We start from the raw sequence: 17,399 nt of genomic DNA, 5'->3' as shown, positions 1-17,399 counted from the left end.
GATTTCAATTCAGCAAACTGTAATAATGTGATAGTTCCATAACCAATAAAGTTTCCTCTCTGCACCTGAAAGATACATTGGTCCCACCATATTGTCTGCTGTTACATACTCTAGTTAAATGACAGGGACCTAGGAAGAGTTTAAAATCCCAGCGGTAAAATAGATGTCTGTAAATGGTACAAGTTTTAATTCTATGGCCCTCCAACTTGGATTATCTTGCATCAATAATTTGAAGTCCCATTAATGATTTCAGTATTTTGTTAGAACTTGCACTGAAGCTATTCACAATATTATTACTGGCTATTTCAGTGTCCTTTTGGTGTCCTGTCTTAGCACTTACTATATCATTCATTTTCATTGAGTTATTTCTATTAATCCTTTGCAAGGTTCCAAGAGTGGATGTGTTTTTGCCAGTGACTGACCTAGTGTCAGACTTTTGGAATTATTGTGGTGCATTGTGAAGTGCATATAGTGAAGCTGTATAACTTGCTGTTAAAATTTGGTGCTATGATTTTTTTTTTCTCTCTCGTCATTTGCATACTTTTGAGAATTTTTATTAAACTCTGTTTTTATAATGTACTAGCTGATTACCCAATGGTTTCGCTCACTGAGTGCAAGGAAAAAAAATAAAATGTAGTACAGTGGAACCTTGGTTTGCGAGTAACTTGGTTTATGAGTGTTTTGCAAGACAAGCTAAAATTTTTAATAAATTTTGACTTGATAAACGAGCGGTGTCTTTCAATATGAGTAGTATGTATACGCTTTGTCTGCTGAGCGTCATGTAATCACAACTGAGCTGATGGTTCTTCTATCTCTCTCTCTCTCTCTCTCTCTCTCTCTCTCTCTCTCTCTCGCTGTGGGATTGTGGGCAATCGTCTCCTATTCTCCGTCTGAATCAGCAGCCCGACATTCCACGCCTCCCAGGGTCCACTTTGTTCTCACGACCCCTCGTCGCTGAAGGCGGTGTCATCTTCACATTGTTTACAGTTCAGCGCAGTTAAAAAGTAGAAAGACGCGTTTTGTGTTTACTTCTTTTCAATATCAGTAAAATAACTCTCATACAAATAATAACAATTCGTAAAGACGATATAAAAATGGCGTCCACAAACGAAGTGATTAGTTCCTGTATTATAATATGTTCTGTGGTCATACGTAATTTCCGTTGCAGACACGAAAATAATTTTATATATGTAGATTTTTTGCTTAGTGAAAAGTGTTTGTGGTCAGAATTGTTCCTCCTTATTAAAAGAGTGATCTCTGGTGGCCTATCAGTGGAAGTTCAATTTTGAAGAATATGATGAAATTTTTTGTTTTTGTTACTTTGCAATAGTGTTTAATGAGAGTAAGGATTGTTTTACTCAAAATGGGAGTTTCATGTTTATTTTTATTGATATGATATATGTAGTGCTGGTATAGTTATGTTGTGGTTTGGTGCTGCTTCACAAATCTAGAATCATGGGTACAAATGTTGTGGCCTCATTTATAAAGGTTGCATACACACAAAAAGAGGCTCAAATGTGCACATGTAACTTCCCATGCAAACGTCCGGACCAGCTAAATTATATCTCGCACACATAATAATTTATATCACTGAGCCATTATTATAATGTGTGTTAACATGAAAAAAAACATATTACACCTCCAAAGCCATGAATATGATATATGAGACTACATTTTCATTCTCTTTTTAAAGGGAGAGTACTTTTTGAATTGAATTGTGTTTTTGAATTGAAGGTATTTTTTAGTTATTCATCAGTTTAGATAGATACATACTTCATTAATCCCAAGGAGAAATTCACATTCTCCAGCAGCAGAATACTGATAAAAAACAATATTAAATTAAAGAGTGATAAAAATGTAGGTAAAATGGACAATAGCTTTGTATAATGTTAACGTTTACCCCCTTGGGTGGAATTGAAGAGTCGCATAGTGTAGGGGAGGAACAATTTCCTCAGTCTGTCAGTGGAGCAGGACAGTGACGGCAGTCTGTCAATGAAGCTGCTCCTCTGTCTGGAGATGATACTGTTCAGTGGATGCAGTGGATTCTCCATGATTGACAGGAGCCTGCTCAGCGTCCATCACTCTACCACGGATGTCAAACTGTCCAGCTCCATGCCTACAATAGAGCCTGCCTTCCTCACCAGTTTGTCCAGATGTGAGGCATCCTTTATGCTGCCTTCCCAGCACATCACCGCGTAGAAGAGGGCACTCGCCTCAACCGTCTGATAGAACATCTGCAGCATCTTATTGCAGATGTTAAAGGACGCCAGTCTTCTAAGGAAGTATAGTCGGCTCTGTCCTCTCTTGCACAGAGCATCAGTGTTGGCAGTCCAATCCAATTTATCATCCAGCTGCACTCCCAGGTATTTATAGGTCTGTACCCTCTGCACACAGTTGCCTCTGATAATCACAGGGTCCAGGAGGGGCCTGGGTCTCCTGAAATCCACTACCAGCTCCTTGGTTTTGCTGGTGTTCAGATGTAAGTGGTTTGAGTCGCTCCATTTAACAAAGTCCTTGATTAGCTTCCTATACCCCTCCTCCTGCCCACTTCTGATGCAGCCCACGATAGCAGTTTATGTCGACTACCTGTTGCCATTACTAAAGGAACTGGCTGACAGGTCAGGAATATCTCGTGAAGCTTCACTTTATCACACCCACTGTACTAGAATCCATTAACTGACTGGTGGGGCACTACATTCAGTTTTCATATGGTGTTGGTGCATATACATATAACATGCTTTTGCCAATAACTTGCAGCAGTGCCTGGTTCTCCTAATGCAATCGGAGCACTTTACTGAACTTGTATTGCAATAAGGGAACTTAGTGAGAATGAAGCTGCTTTTGCTGACAGTGAGCAGTGACATTCCATTAATCCACAAGTCATCCAGCATATGACCGGCAAACATTGTGTCTCGATGGCTTAGGTAAACCTGTGATTCATTTATTTTGAGGAAAAGTAGCTTTGTCAGATGTGATGGGTACTGTACATGGTTGCAGCCTTGTTGGTAAGGTTACACAGGTTAGGTTGATTGGTAGAGCCCTCAGTGATTCATATAGTCTATACTCTTCATTGTAGCAGTATTCACGTAATTATATATGCCAGGTGTTAGCAGCTGCCAACTGTGACAGTGGTGCCTTACACCTTTCCTGGACCTCCAGAGTGCTGTGCATGATCTTACTCTCTCAGGTGTAGAACACAACCAGATACTCTTGAATGCAGGTAACATTTTGCAGACCCTGGCCTGCACACTGTCTCAGGGAGTTTTGCACATTCTCCCTAATGTCAACTTTATTTTTTCTCTGGTGGTTCCATTTCCTCACATCCTAAATGACCTGCAGGTTAGGTTGATTGACAATTCAAGATTGGCCTTGTCTAAGTGAGTGTGCCCTCTAATTAACTGCTTAAGGGTGCAGAAGTAGACTACGATTCTTAGTGATTTTGTAATGGATTTAGTGAACCTGGAACATGAACAGACTACATATATGGTTGTTTAAATCTTAATTTTACCATTTATATATCTTAATTATAAGGTTTTGTTTTTAGTACAGTTGTACTTCCAGATTTTCTTTTTCAATTACTTGAAAATATACTTGAAAATATGAACTACAAATCAAATTGTAATTATTGTTAAGTTAATATCTTAGTTATTTTTTAATATGTGTTCATTAGTTTAGATTTTTATAAAAATAACATTTTGCAAATACTCTTGTCAATCAGGGCCCAGTTTACACTGTTACCTTTTCTCGAAATGGAGAATACTTTGCTTCAGGGGGTGGAGATACACAGGTTGGTTCATTTTGTTGCTTTCATAATTGTATGTCAGCTAATACAGATGCATGCGGAGTCAGCCCTTCACTAATAAAGTTTAATATTAGTACAGTGCTATTAATAATTGAATGTGTGCTATTTGTGAATTCTTATTTGAAATCATTTAACCAAGATCTCATTTCATTATTGTTATTCATATTATTTTAAAGTGAGTGCTACTAAAAGTCATAGATGTACAGTTAGGTCCATAAATATTTGGACAGAGACAACTTTTTGCTAATTTTGGTTCTGTACATTACCACAATAAATTTTAAATGAAACAACTCAGATGCAGTTGAAGTGCAGACTTTCAGCTTTAATTCAGTGGGATGAAAAAAAAGATTGCATAAAAATGTGAGGGAACTAAAGTATTTTTTTTAATACAATCCCTTTTCAGGGGCTCAAAGTGGACAATTGACTCAAAGTCTATTTCATGGGCAGGTGTGGGCAAGTCCGTCGTTATGTCTTTATCAATTAAGCAGATAAAAGGCCTGGAGTTGATCTGAGGTGTGGTGCTTACATATGGAAGATTTTGCTGTGAACAGACAACATGCGGTCAAAGGAGAGCTCCATGCAGGTGAAAGAAGCCATGCTTAAGCTGCGAAAACAGAAAAAACCCATCCGAGAAATTGCTACAATATTATGGAAATACAAAATCTACAGTTTGGTACGTCCTGAGAAAGAAAGCAAGCACTGGTGAACTCGGCTACGCAAAAAGACCTAGATGTCCATGGAAGACAGCAGTGGTGGATGATTGCAGAATCATTTCCATGGTGAAGAGAAACCCCTTCACAACAGCCAACCAAGTGAACAACACTCTCCAGGGGGTAGGCATATCGATATCCAAGTCTACCATAAAGAGAAGACTGCATGAAAGTAAATACAGAGGGTGCACTGCAAGGTGCAAGCCACTCATAAGCCTCAAGAATAGAAAGGCTAGATTGGACTTTGCTAAAGAACATCTAAAAAACCAGCACAGTTCTGGAAAAACATTCTTTGGACAGATGAAACCAAGATCAACCTCTACCAGAATGATGGCAAGAAAAAAGTATGGCGAAGGCGTGGAACAGCTCATTATCCAAAGCATACCACATCATCTGTAAAACACGGTGGAGGCAGTGTGATGCCTTGGGCTTGCATAGCTGCCAGTGGCACTGGGACACTAGTGTTTATTAATGATGTGACACAGGACAGAAGCAGCCGAATGAATTCTAATTCTGAGGTGTCCAGAGTCATACTGTCTGCTCAAATCCAGCTAAATGCAGTCAAATTGATTGGGCGGCGTTTCATGATACAGATGGACAATGACCCAAAACATACAGCCAAAGCAACCCAGGAGTTTATTAAAGCAAAGAAGTGGAAAATTCTTGAATGGCCAAGTCAGTCACCTGATCTTAACCCAATTGAGCATGCATTTCACTTGTTGAAGACTAAACTTCGGACAGAAAGGCCCACAAACAGCAACTGAAAGCCGCTGCAGTAAAGGCCTGGCAGAGCATTAAAAAGGAGGAAACCCAGCATCTGGTGATGTCCATGAGCTCAAGAGTTCAGGCTGTCATTGCCAGCAAAAGGGTTTCAACCATGTATTAGAAATGAACATTTTATTTCCAGTTATTTAAGTTGTCCAATTACTTTTGAGCCCCTGAAATAAAGGGATTGCGTTAAAAAAAAATGCTTCAGTTGCCTCATATTTTTATGCAATCTTTTTGTTCAACCCACTGAATTAAAGCTGTAAGTCTGCACTTCAACTGCATCTGAGTTGTTTCACTTAAAATTCATTGTGGTAATGTACAGAACCAAAAATTAGAAAAAAGTTATCTCTGTCCAAATATTTATGGTCCTAACTGTATATGTAAATCTGACTAACGTATATGTAATATGTCATATAAACTCTCTTTTTTTACTCTTTTTCTCAGTCTTAGGATTATTAAATCAAATGTGAGGTTTTTTTTTTTTTTTTTTTTTTGCACTTAAGATAAATCCAAGTCCTAAGAGTAATGTATTTTTTTGCTCTTTTGCTAATTGACTACTTCTAGCAGTTTTCAAAATGACAAACTATAACATACTTAGAGCTTGAGAGTGTCCATTTTTTATATTTTTATTTCCATTTTTATTTTATTTATTTTTAATTTATATTATTTTATTTATAAGTGAAACTTGTAGATGACAGAATCTGAAGTTGGGAAAACATAAACAAAATTAGTTAACTGAAAACAATTTATAGATATGTGTGTAAAATAAATAAATAAATTAATAAAAATAAAATTTGAAATTAAATGTATGGTTCCTATAGGAAGCAAACTTTGAAACATTATTTACTGTTTACACTAATACTGAATTACTTTCCTTTAGGTAATCCTTACAAACAACTTTAATTGTAAAATAAACTGCTTTTTAATAATAACTGTTCAGTATAAGTTAAAGGAAAACTCCACCCAAAAATATTTTTTGTGCTACTTACCCCATGTAGTTTGTAGCGATGGTCATGAACAATTTTTAATCACGTTTTCAGAAATTGTGGAGATAATAAACTTCCTCAGAACGGGACTAATGAGACCTGAATACTGAACCACAGCATACATTATAAAAATGTGTTTGAAAAAAATCATACATTACTTGTATCACACAATCCACATGTCAAGTCATTCAGTTTTATGCTGGTAATGGGCAAAATGCATGCATTTTTGATAAAATATGAATGAGGGAAACAAGCATATTTTGTATTCTTTCCCTGAATTCCCTTTATAGTATCTAATTACCTGTTTCATTTCAAACTAAGATCTCTCTGTGTCTTTTTTATGTAATTGTGCTCCAAGCTTAAATAAGAATGTAGAAAATGCTGAACTAACAAATTTCATCTGCCACATTACATATATTAAATGAAATGACTAGGTTTCATTTGTTTTGAATATTTAAATGATATACAGTATATATTACAGCTTGTTAAGGAAGATATTGAAATTATGCACAGTAGACTTCTGCAGTCTATATTTCTGTAGTCTAGTGCCAAAAATGTCTAATTGGCAGACACCATAATATTTCCCTTAAATTATTTGAAAGCCCATATTTAGTGTATAGAAAATACTGTAGAGTATACACTATGTAGTGTGTATTATTTAATAATGGCTTTAATTGTAATTCTATTGTGAAGTGTTGATGTACATTATAAGATTATGCATATTGTTTGTGACACTTTTTTCTTATTTTATTTCCCTTTTTCTTCTAGGTATTTCTCTGGAAGAGTAATTTTGATACATTTAGCTCCAAGGATATCGTACAGGCACAGAGTAGAAGGGAAAACGCAAACCCATCACTTAATTTTCCAGAAAGCCGTCCCAGGCCAGCTCTTATTCCTCTTCCAAAGTCATCATCCACTGAGGTTTGTTTAATTTGTGTTTTCTTTAACTCTAGAAACTTGCATACATTTGATATTTGGTACAGTACAGTGCAGACAGATAGGATGTATTTATATATGTATGCATGTACTTTTTCAGAATTAAGGTAAGCTGTTCAATTTAATGTTACTGAATCCTAGGGGTGGGCGGTATGGCCAAAAATGTATATCACAATATAATTAACATACAATATAATCTATGCACATATACTTTTCAGTTTGAATACAATTTAGGTGCTTCTGTTGGCCCAATTTTTATAAGCTAACACTGGGTAGTTTTGTGAAAAACAATACAATAAGAACTGAACAAGAAATAAAAGGCATGTACAATATACATTTATTTGAGTCTCACCCACTTGTTCTCTCACGATTGGAGCCACTACATTAACAACACAAAATACAAACTTTAACATTAATGAAACTGTTGATTTTCTGTATTTTCTAAGAACACCAACAAAATATTTTGGTAATCTGAGAGATCAACCTTACTGAGACCTTCACCTTTCTTTATTTTCAGATATTGTGTGATGGACACAGGTGAGCTGGCCATGTGGCGGCTTGTTTTGTGTCTCATTATTATTTGGCTGCTAATTAAGGATAAAGAAAAAAGTAAGCACCCTCAGTCAAATTAATTAAAACTTAGTTAGCAGCAAAAATGGGGCACTAATTAAAAAAATGGTTAGAATTCAGTCACTGCAGCCCTCCAGAACTAGAGTTCGACACCCCTGATGTAGGCTGTATGATACCTAATTTTATGTGAATATTCAAATTTAGTTAGCAAGTTGTAGCCTGTGTGGACAGAGTACACACCTTTTATTTCATTAGTTCTTTAGTTCCTAAGCTCTTCATTTTATTTGCCATGTGGATGTGAGGGCAGCCTCATCTGCTCCCAGTTGTACTGCCTATGCTGTGTCAGGTCAGAAGGACAAGTAACAAAGCGGCTTCTAATATTCTCAACCGCAGTAAAAATGATATATGGAAATTTCTCATTTCTACTGGTGTACTGTGCACCACAACTGATTCTCCAGCCAGTGTTAGACAGATATGTAAATAGCTAACAAAGTCTTAAGTAACATGTTCCTGAAGAAAACTTTTGGCATGTCATAAGCGGTGCTACACATACAAATATCTAATATTTGTACCTTCTGTCACATTTGTAGTCTGGATGTAAATCTTATGAGATAGATGCATTGAACTTTATTACTTTGGTAATTCAAAGAAGTGCACATACACCATTCAAGGAGGAGGATGTACTGACCATGACAAATCAAACTGTGTCTGGCAAACATTGCATTAGCAAAAATTAATTCATGCTTACCAGCTTATTGCCACAATAGAAGAGAGATTTGAGCAAATGGTTTCAAGGCATGCCTTGTTGTATGTTAGTGAGTTGGAACATCTTAGATGATATACAATTAGTTGCTTAATGTTAGAATGGTACTTCCCAAATTCATGTTTAGTCATTATCATGGGCAGTTTTGAGTTGTGCCTGTATTATATACATGTTTAAAATATTTCTGTATTCAATCAGATATTTACTTCCATTTTTCTGTTTAGATCAATCCCTCCATTCGGATGCTAGGCAACCAAAACTTGGATTCTCCTTCTCGTGGTATTGGACAGTCCTTGTTTTCAAAGGAAGTAAGTTTTCAGCAGTGATGCACAATTACACTTGTCAGCATTACCCAGTACAGGATATACTTACCTTGAGTATCTTTTTTCCTTTGCTTTCCTTTCCTCTCCGGTAAAGCTGAAAAGGGTAATTTGTGTCAGTTTATCTGAATTCACTTGCAGGTCATGTAAGTTGTTGAAGTTTAGTGAAAATTGAAAAATAATGTCTGGTTAAAAGGGATGTAGTTAATGGTTAATGCAGAATTATACATCTGTTAGAATTGCTTTGAATATTGGTTCTTTCATAAGCATTTGTAATTGGGTTGTTGTTAAATGCATTTGCAAAAGACACTAGTATCTCCATGCTGTGTTAGCTGTTCATCCTTTTTTATCCACGGGTATTGGTTCCAGGACCTCCTGTGTATACCAAAATCCGTGGATGCTCAAGTCCCTTATATAAAGTGGCATACTATTTGCATATAACCTACACACATCCTTCTGTATACTTTAAATCATCTTTTGATTATTTTTAATACCTAATATAATGTAAATGCTATGTAAGTATGTGTTATGCTGTATTCTTTAAAGAATAATGATTAGAAACAGTCTATACATGTTCAGTGCAGATGCAACCATTGTAGCCTAACTACATAATACAATTGAAGTCAGAAGTTTACATACTGTACACTTAGGGTGAATTCTTTAAAACTCACTTTATTACCCCTAAACAGAATTTATATTAACAAACTATAAATTTGGCATATTGTTCAAGACATCTACTTTGTGCAGGGAAAAAGTAATTATTTCCAATCATTTTCACAGACAAACAATAATACACAATAAACACTATGGGACCACACAGCTGTCATACTGCTCAGGAAGAAAACGCATTCTAGAAGGCTGCTCAGCAAGAGCAAGCCTCTGCTACAAAGCCAACATAAAAAAGCCAGACTGCAATTTGCAGTGGCACATGGGGACAAAGATCTTACTATCTGGAGAAATGTTCTCTGGTCTGATGAATCCAGGATCAAACTGTTTGACCATCATGACCATCGTTATATTTGGGGCAAAAAATGGTGAGGCTTGCAAGCCAAACACCATCCCAACTGTCAACCCTGGGGGTCTGAGCACCATGTTGTGGCGTTGCTTTGCTTCAGAAGGACTGGTGAACTTCACAAAATAGATGGCATTATGAGGAAGGAAAATTATGTAGATATATTGTAGCAACATCAAGAGCTCAACAAGGAAATTGAAGTTCAGTCACAATTGGGTCTTCCAAATGGATAATGACCCCAAGCATACCTCCAAATTTGTGGCAAAATGGCAAATCCCTGACATTAGTCTGCCTGGAAATGTGTGGGCAGAACTGAAAAAGTGTGTGCGAGCAAGGATGCCTACAAATCTATCCCAGTTACACCAGTTATTTCTGGAGGAATGGTCCAAATTCCAGCAACTTCTTGTAAGATTCTTATGGAAGGCTACCCAAACCTTTTGGCTCAAGTTGAATGCTTTAAATGCAATGCTAATAAATTTTAACAAAGTGTATGTAAACTTGTGACCAACTGGAATTTTGAGAGTCAATAAAAAGTGAAATACTCTTCCTGTGAACATTGCTGTAAAAATTAGTTTGCCCTGCACAAAGTAGATGTTTTAAACAATATGCCAAATGTATAGTTTGTTAGTATAAAATCTGTGGAGAAGTTATGAAGTAAGTTTTAAAGAATTCATCCTAAGTGTATGTAAACCTCTGACTTTAACTGTACATGTCAGCAAACATTTAACATGTTCTTTCTTTCAACACTTACAGATTGCTTTTGTTTAATAGCCTAAAAGGGAAATACATAGAATAAAACACTTGATATTTCTAATAAATGTACATATGAGAAAATATAAATACAGAAGAGATCTCCTTCTGGTAGGTTGAACGTGCTATGAGTGTCAAAAATAGGGAAAATGTAAAGCACAAAATAGAATACAAGTAATCCTCTTCTCAGACTATAATGGCCAATCTGTCATTGCCACCTCAGAAATACTATACAATAATACAGTAGGATTTGTTCTTGCATAGTGTTCCTCACCAAGACACACAGAGCACCATGGCAACTCCCAAGGCAAAATTCAAAAATAGATTATATAAAACTCACTAAATATAGAACTAGCACATACTGTATAAAGATACATATTTGTTACAATACAGAGAAAACAAAGTTGAAACTGATTAACCTAAATGGAAATCAACAATATCTGTCCATTAATTAATTGTAGAACTATGGCCAATTGACAGTGGAGGAGGTGAAATTGTAAGAAAGGTGCACCAAGATAGACAATAAATCACAAGGCAAATTACTCTAGCACTTTGATTGGTTCTGTCAATAGTGCTGTCTTTAAAATGAGATAAAGATTAAAAATAAACTAAAGACCTAAGCACGATAGAGATTCTGTGGTGGGGCCTGAAATAAAATATAAAATAAAAGTAGTTCTGATAAAAAAAAATCCTTAATAGTAATGTAAAGGACAGAAATCAAATTGTAAGAAGTATTTAATAGCTAGTAGATGCAGCACTTTTATGAGCAGTAAATATATAAACTTTGGGGGTATTTACTTTTTCACATGGGTGACAGGGTTATTAGGTAACGTTGCTCCTTGAATAAATAAAGTAATAATTTAAAAGCTGCATTATGCTTACACTTAGGTCCCCCTTTCTGTGAGACTAGTCACTGTGGAAAATATGCAAAAACACATGCTGTTAGGAAGAGGGCCACACTTTTACACAGCACCATATTTTTTGCCATGAATGTGTACTGAGCTGTGCAGGGTTACAGGGTGAATTACATTGTGATTTTTAACATTAGAGATGTAATCGCAGTTTATGCAGAGGCTAAGCAATCAACACAGTGCAAATAATCAAGTGCAACTACTTCACCACCTGAACCTTATTGGATATGATGTGATAAGCAACACATATACCAATAACAATCCATATTTTGATAAGCATAGTGACAGAAGATGCATTTTGATTAATGAAAAAAGTAAAATAAAATGTAATGCACACAAACTTTCAGCTTTCTCACAAAGTAAAAAATAATCTAATGTGACAAGCACATGAATTTACTAAATACTGTATATTCAAGATGCAATACAGTTATTGTCTATGAAAATTTTGACCTTTGAAAGATAGACTTCTCTAAGTTGAGTGTAAAGCTTCACCTTTTAAAGTCCTAGATATGTATGCAAGATTTATAAACTTCTGAGCCGCTTTTAACTTTACCTTTCAAACCTTAAAGATGAATAGTTGAAATTCACCCAAAATGTACAGTTATGTGGCTCTTAACACTAACAACAGTAAGTTGTTCACAAAATTTCATCAGAATCGGTCTCTTCATTCGCATTTTTTCAAAAATGCTTAAAATATATTCTGGGGATGTTAAATCATTTTTCCTTTGAAAACCTAACGTGTTTTTTTGAGAGCAATACTTCCTCCATATAAGAAATACAGAGAAAGATAAATGATACACAGTATGGCTGAGACCACAGGTCAAATGTGCATGCAACCCACAACTCCAATGTAATTTTTTTTTTTTAGTTTTGATAGAAGATCACTTTTGACATTCACTAATAAACGATTCATTTGGTTCTCTAATAGAAGCAGCATAGTCTCATAATTTGATCACGTTACAGAAGAGTTGTGCACATATATTTATACGGTTAAATGAGTGTACCACTGTACATTTAGTATTTGAAAAAAAGTATACATTTCTGTGAGAAACCCAACCTTCTGAAAACAGTGTTTTTAACATTTGCAAATGTATAGAAATGTGATCTTTATTATGAAGCTGTTGCTAGATTAAAGCTGCCACTGAGAAAGACATGGTCAGAATATTGGCATGATGTTGCAGTCAGCTTCATCAAATTTGTAGGTATCTTTAAAGATATGACATGACAGATAGTAGTAATTTTAATTAGTTGTAATCTGAAATTGTTGGACATCTCCAGCCTTTAATCTTTTATTGCGTTGCATCATAATGAGGGTTTTTTTTTTGCACGCTTGCACACCTACAGTAAGTTATCACTGGTGCAGCCAGATGGCTTTACAAGTCACATTATTAATTAAACGAAGATCACCTGTGTGTATTCACGTGGTTATAGTGGGGTTGCTCCGATATCATTTTTTGGCAACTAATACTGACAACTAGTACTTCTTGAACACTTTGAGGCAATACAAACTACTTCTATTGGAAAGAAAAAATGTTACTGCATTTTCAACAACAAATATATACTGTACAGTATACTTTTAATAAGCCATACTGAATGAAATTTGCAGGCTTTGTTTAAGAAAAATGATGTTTCATAATATTATAATTATTGATAACTGTTGTAAGTTTTTGTAATATTTAGCCAACCAAAGAATTAAGATCTTTATTAAATTGAAATATCAATTAAAGCAGAAACTTGCCTGTAAAAATAATTATCTAGCCTAGCTAGGCTTCCATATGTGAGATGCATGTGACTTTTAATAGCAATAAGATTTCAGTGCTTTCACATCTCTGGCTGTTTCTAACCTATAACTTATTGAGAACCCTGCGATTTTGGGATATTAGGTTCAGATAGATATGTCTTCACTTTAGTGTATACATCTGACCAAATTACACATGCAAACTGCTCTTTCAGAATTTTGCCAAAAGTTCTAGATGGACTCGTGTGGCCTTGATTTAATATTATTTTTAACATGCGCTTGTTTTTACTTTTTCTCTGGTGGCTCACCAGTAGCACAGGCAGTCTTATGTGACAGATTCCTTACCTTCACAGTAGCGGTTTCTTTGGCCTTTTGTAGATTGGTTGTATAAATGAAGCAACAGTCTTTGTACTATAATAAACACACGCAAAAGCATAACTATTGACAACCTCACAGTTTGTATGCAAAATGACGAAATAAGCTGAACCAGGTTACTGAAGTAGTTTAGTAGATTCATAATTTTATGATATTTTGATTAATCATTAAGTGCACATGATAAAACACAGTAGCTCAGGCCTATTGTAATAGGAAAATAGTTTGTGGAATTTTGTGTTATTGTCTTTTTGATATATTGTAGCTGACAGCAAATACAAGTACTGTTTTATCATTAACAATCCATTGTATTATCTTAATATCATTAGTAATGCAGCATTGGAAACAAATAACAGATATTTGATCAGTTGAAAAGAAAAAATTTTTAGCTAAAAGTGAAAGTTAGTACTTAAAATCCAGTGCAACTGTTTTCTGATTTACCTTTTTCTTTTTTTTTAAACAAATCCAATCTAATATACAGAATTGTGTTCAGAATAATAGCAGTATGTGAATAAAGCTCAAAATCCTTATAATAGCTTTTATTTCCATAAATGCAAATGCATTGGAAACACTGCACATTCTATTCCAATTCAAAACATGAAGAAAAAATTGTGAAATTTGTATTATTCCTTTACACAAAGTGAAGAAAAGGGAATATTAAACTGTTCAAAAAAATAGCAGTGTCTTCTTTACAAACTCAAACATTCACTGTATAAACTGAAAAATGTTTTGCAAGATTTTGCTTTCCACTGAATTAATATTTAGTTGTATAACCACTGTTTCTAGAACTACTACACATCTGTGTTGCATGGAATCAACTAACTTCTGGCACCTGTGAACAGATATTCCAGCCCAGGATGATTGGACTACATTCCACAATTCTTTTGCATTTCTTGGTTTTGCCTCAGAAACAACATTTTTAATGTTTGCTGGCCACTCCATAACGTCAATTTTGTTGGTCTGGAACCAAGATGTTGCTCGTTTAGTGGTGTGTTTGGGGTTGTTGTCTTGTTGAAACACCCTTTCAAAGGCATTTCCTCTTCGGCATAAGGCAACATGACCTTTTCAAGTATTTCGAGGCATTCAAACTGATTCATGAATCCCGGGTATGCGATACATAGGCCCGACACCATAGTACGAGAAACATACCCTTATCGTGATGCTTGCACCAGCATGCTTCACTGTCTTCAAAATGTAAGGTGACTTAAATTCAGTGTTCAGTGAATTCTGTGGTCCCTAGACCCGAAAAGAACAATCTTGTTTTCATCAGTCCATAAAATGTTGTGCCATTTCTCTTATCGCCAGTCAATGTATTCTTTGGCAAATTGTAACCTCTTCAGCACATTTATTTTTTTTTTAACAATGGGACTTTGCGGGGGCTTCTTGCTGATAGCTTGGCTTCACATAGGTGTCTTCTAATTGTTACAGTACTCACAGATAACTTTAGACCCCCTTTGGTCTTCCTGGAGCTGATTATTGGCTGAGTCTTTGCCATTTTGGCTGTTTTTTGATCCATTCGAATGATAGTTTTCAGTTTTCTTCCATGTGTTTCAGGTTTTGGTTGCCATTTTAAAGCATTTGCGATCATTTTAGCTGAGCAGCTTATAATTTTCTGCACTTCTTTATATGTTTTCCCCTCGCCAATCAACTTTTTAATCAAAGCTACGCTGTTCTTCTGAACAATGTCTGGAACAACACAAGTTACTCAGATTTTCAGAGAGAAATGCACAATAACCAGCATGTATACAACATTTGCTGCCTTCCTTCCTTATAAAAATGCCCTAATTGACACCTGTTTTTTCACAGAATGAATGACCTCACTAATTGAACTCCACACTGCTATTATACTATTATTTTGAACAATTAATGATTCAATTACACAGAATCCGCAGCATGCGTGTCATGACTGTTGGGTCTGTTGGTTTTCTATTAGTCTTTTACACCTACCAGTAAATTAGTTGCCATATAGAAATATAATTTCTACCAAAAAAATGATTGATCAAGTTAGTGATGTTGGACTGCTATTATTTTGAACACAGCTGTATTTGAATCTGTTGTAAAAGCCTATATCAAAATTGTTGGCAAAGTGTTACTGCATTGTCTTATAAAGACTTATTTTTTCATTCTACTTAAATATATTTTAAGAAAATTCAACCTACTTTTTTCCCCCCAATTTGCTATTGTTGAGTTGATTACATACTTACGTCCAAGATAAAACACTGATTAGGTGAAGAGTATTCTGCAAGGAATCTACAGTTTGGTAGAGAAAAACCTTGGATGGTTAGTGAACGTATCATTGGATCATTTTTCCCTTCCATGACAAAGCTGAATTCTGAAGGATGACTAGAATTGAGATCTTACTTCAGCTATTTTTCACCTACTGCATTCATGACATTTATGTATATTTAAGACAAAATTGAATCACTGTCTTCATTTTCTTTTCTAATTATTTTGTTTTTGTTTTCTTTTTTATAGATCTATCAAAGCAAAATTGATTTATTTTTTTTTAATTCTGTACACATTTGACAGTTATATAGATATAAGATAAAAATTCTAGCATTGTTGGAATACAGACAAATCTGTGTACAGTATATTTAGTATAAACGAATGCTGACGAAAGTAAATTATCAGAACATTTGTTTTTTAAGAAGTAATTCAGCTAGAAAACACATGGTGGCAGTAAAAGTCTATCTGTTATGGTTGGTTGGTTGAACTCTCACAATGACAGCATTTATTTCATTAAAAGTTTTTATTTTATCACTGTGAATTTAATAGGGTACTATGTGTTAACAACATTATTTTTTTGTAATTTTAATGTTCTTCAGTGTGAATTTATTCTAACCTAATCAGATTATGTAATAATACATTTAAACTTTTTCATCTTCGGTTAATTTTCATCTTCAGGCAAATGCTTAAATGTGAAATTTTAAAAACAAAATCTAACACTTATTTTATATGGAAACTTTTTCACAAGTGTCATCTCAAAGGGGCTTACTGGCACTAAATTAAATGAAAAATGGCAACACAAAAAATATATATGTGTATGTATTCAGATGTAAAGTTTGAGATAAAATGGAGTAAATATAGTAACACTCTAAAATTGCAGAAGTACTTGTGTTTTTTTTTGTCATTTTTTAACATAATGAATGAAATGATCACCTTGCAGAGTAAAAGGTTAAGATTTAGTAAAACATTTCATCTGCATTTCTGTGGTATGTTCCTGACAGAAAAACGAAGTTGGAAGTAAGAAATTTTTATCATAGGTTTTTTCAACTTATCTTCACCAAAGGAAGGGTATGTATTCATATGTATAAATGTTTTTAGAGCAGCTGCCGTGTGCAGACCTTTCATGTAAGCAACTGTGACACTAGCCATAGTGCAAATCAGAAACACTGCTAGAATATTAAAAAGTAAGGCATATGTGGCACTAACTATTTAGCATTAAATTGCCTTTTAATGAAAATGGTTTAAACATGCACAAGCCTAGGTTGTGAAGATAAAATGAAAACATGTGTATATAGCATCCATTAACATCCTTATTATAGCACTTCGGTTGGATGTATAATCCCTAATTGCAGACCATCAGAACACTAATCAATTTGTGACACTATCTCTTACAAGGATGATTTTATTTTTAAATTATATCTTTTGGAAAACAATAGGATTGTTCAATTTTCCAATATTTGTGAAGTCTCAAGACCTGAATCGTTGCTTGGGAATATTCTTGGTTTCAAAGTTTTCACTAAAAATAAATGATTTTG

General features: G+C 34.8%; 1 protein-coding gene across 1 annotated transcript in view; it reads left to right on the top strand.

Annotated features, from left to right (window-relative positions):
- Window positions 1-17,399, top strand: part of poc1b (POC1 centriolar protein B) — a 117,351-nt gene that overhangs the window by 45,644 nt on the left and 54,308 nt on the right. Inside the window, exons 8-10 of the mRNA XM_039761792.1 lie at window positions 3,719-3,787; window positions 7,035-7,187; window positions 8,760-8,843. Of these exons, the coding sequence (XP_039617726.1) occupies window positions 3,719-3,787; window positions 7,035-7,187; window positions 8,760-8,843 (306 nt within the window). The remainder of the gene's footprint in view (window positions 1-3,718; window positions 3,788-7,034; window positions 7,188-8,759; window positions 8,844-17,399) is intronic.

The sequence above is a fragment of the Polypterus senegalus genome, chromosome 8 (genome assembly GCF_016835505.1).
Source record: "Polypterus senegalus isolate Bchr_013 chromosome 8, ASM1683550v1, whole genome shotgun sequence".
Lineage (NCBI taxonomy): Eukaryota > Metazoa > Chordata > Cladistia > Polypteriformes > Polypteridae > Polypterus > Polypterus senegalus.
Note: the sequence above shows the minus strand (reverse complement) of the source record. Positions and strands in the feature narration are given on the sequence as shown.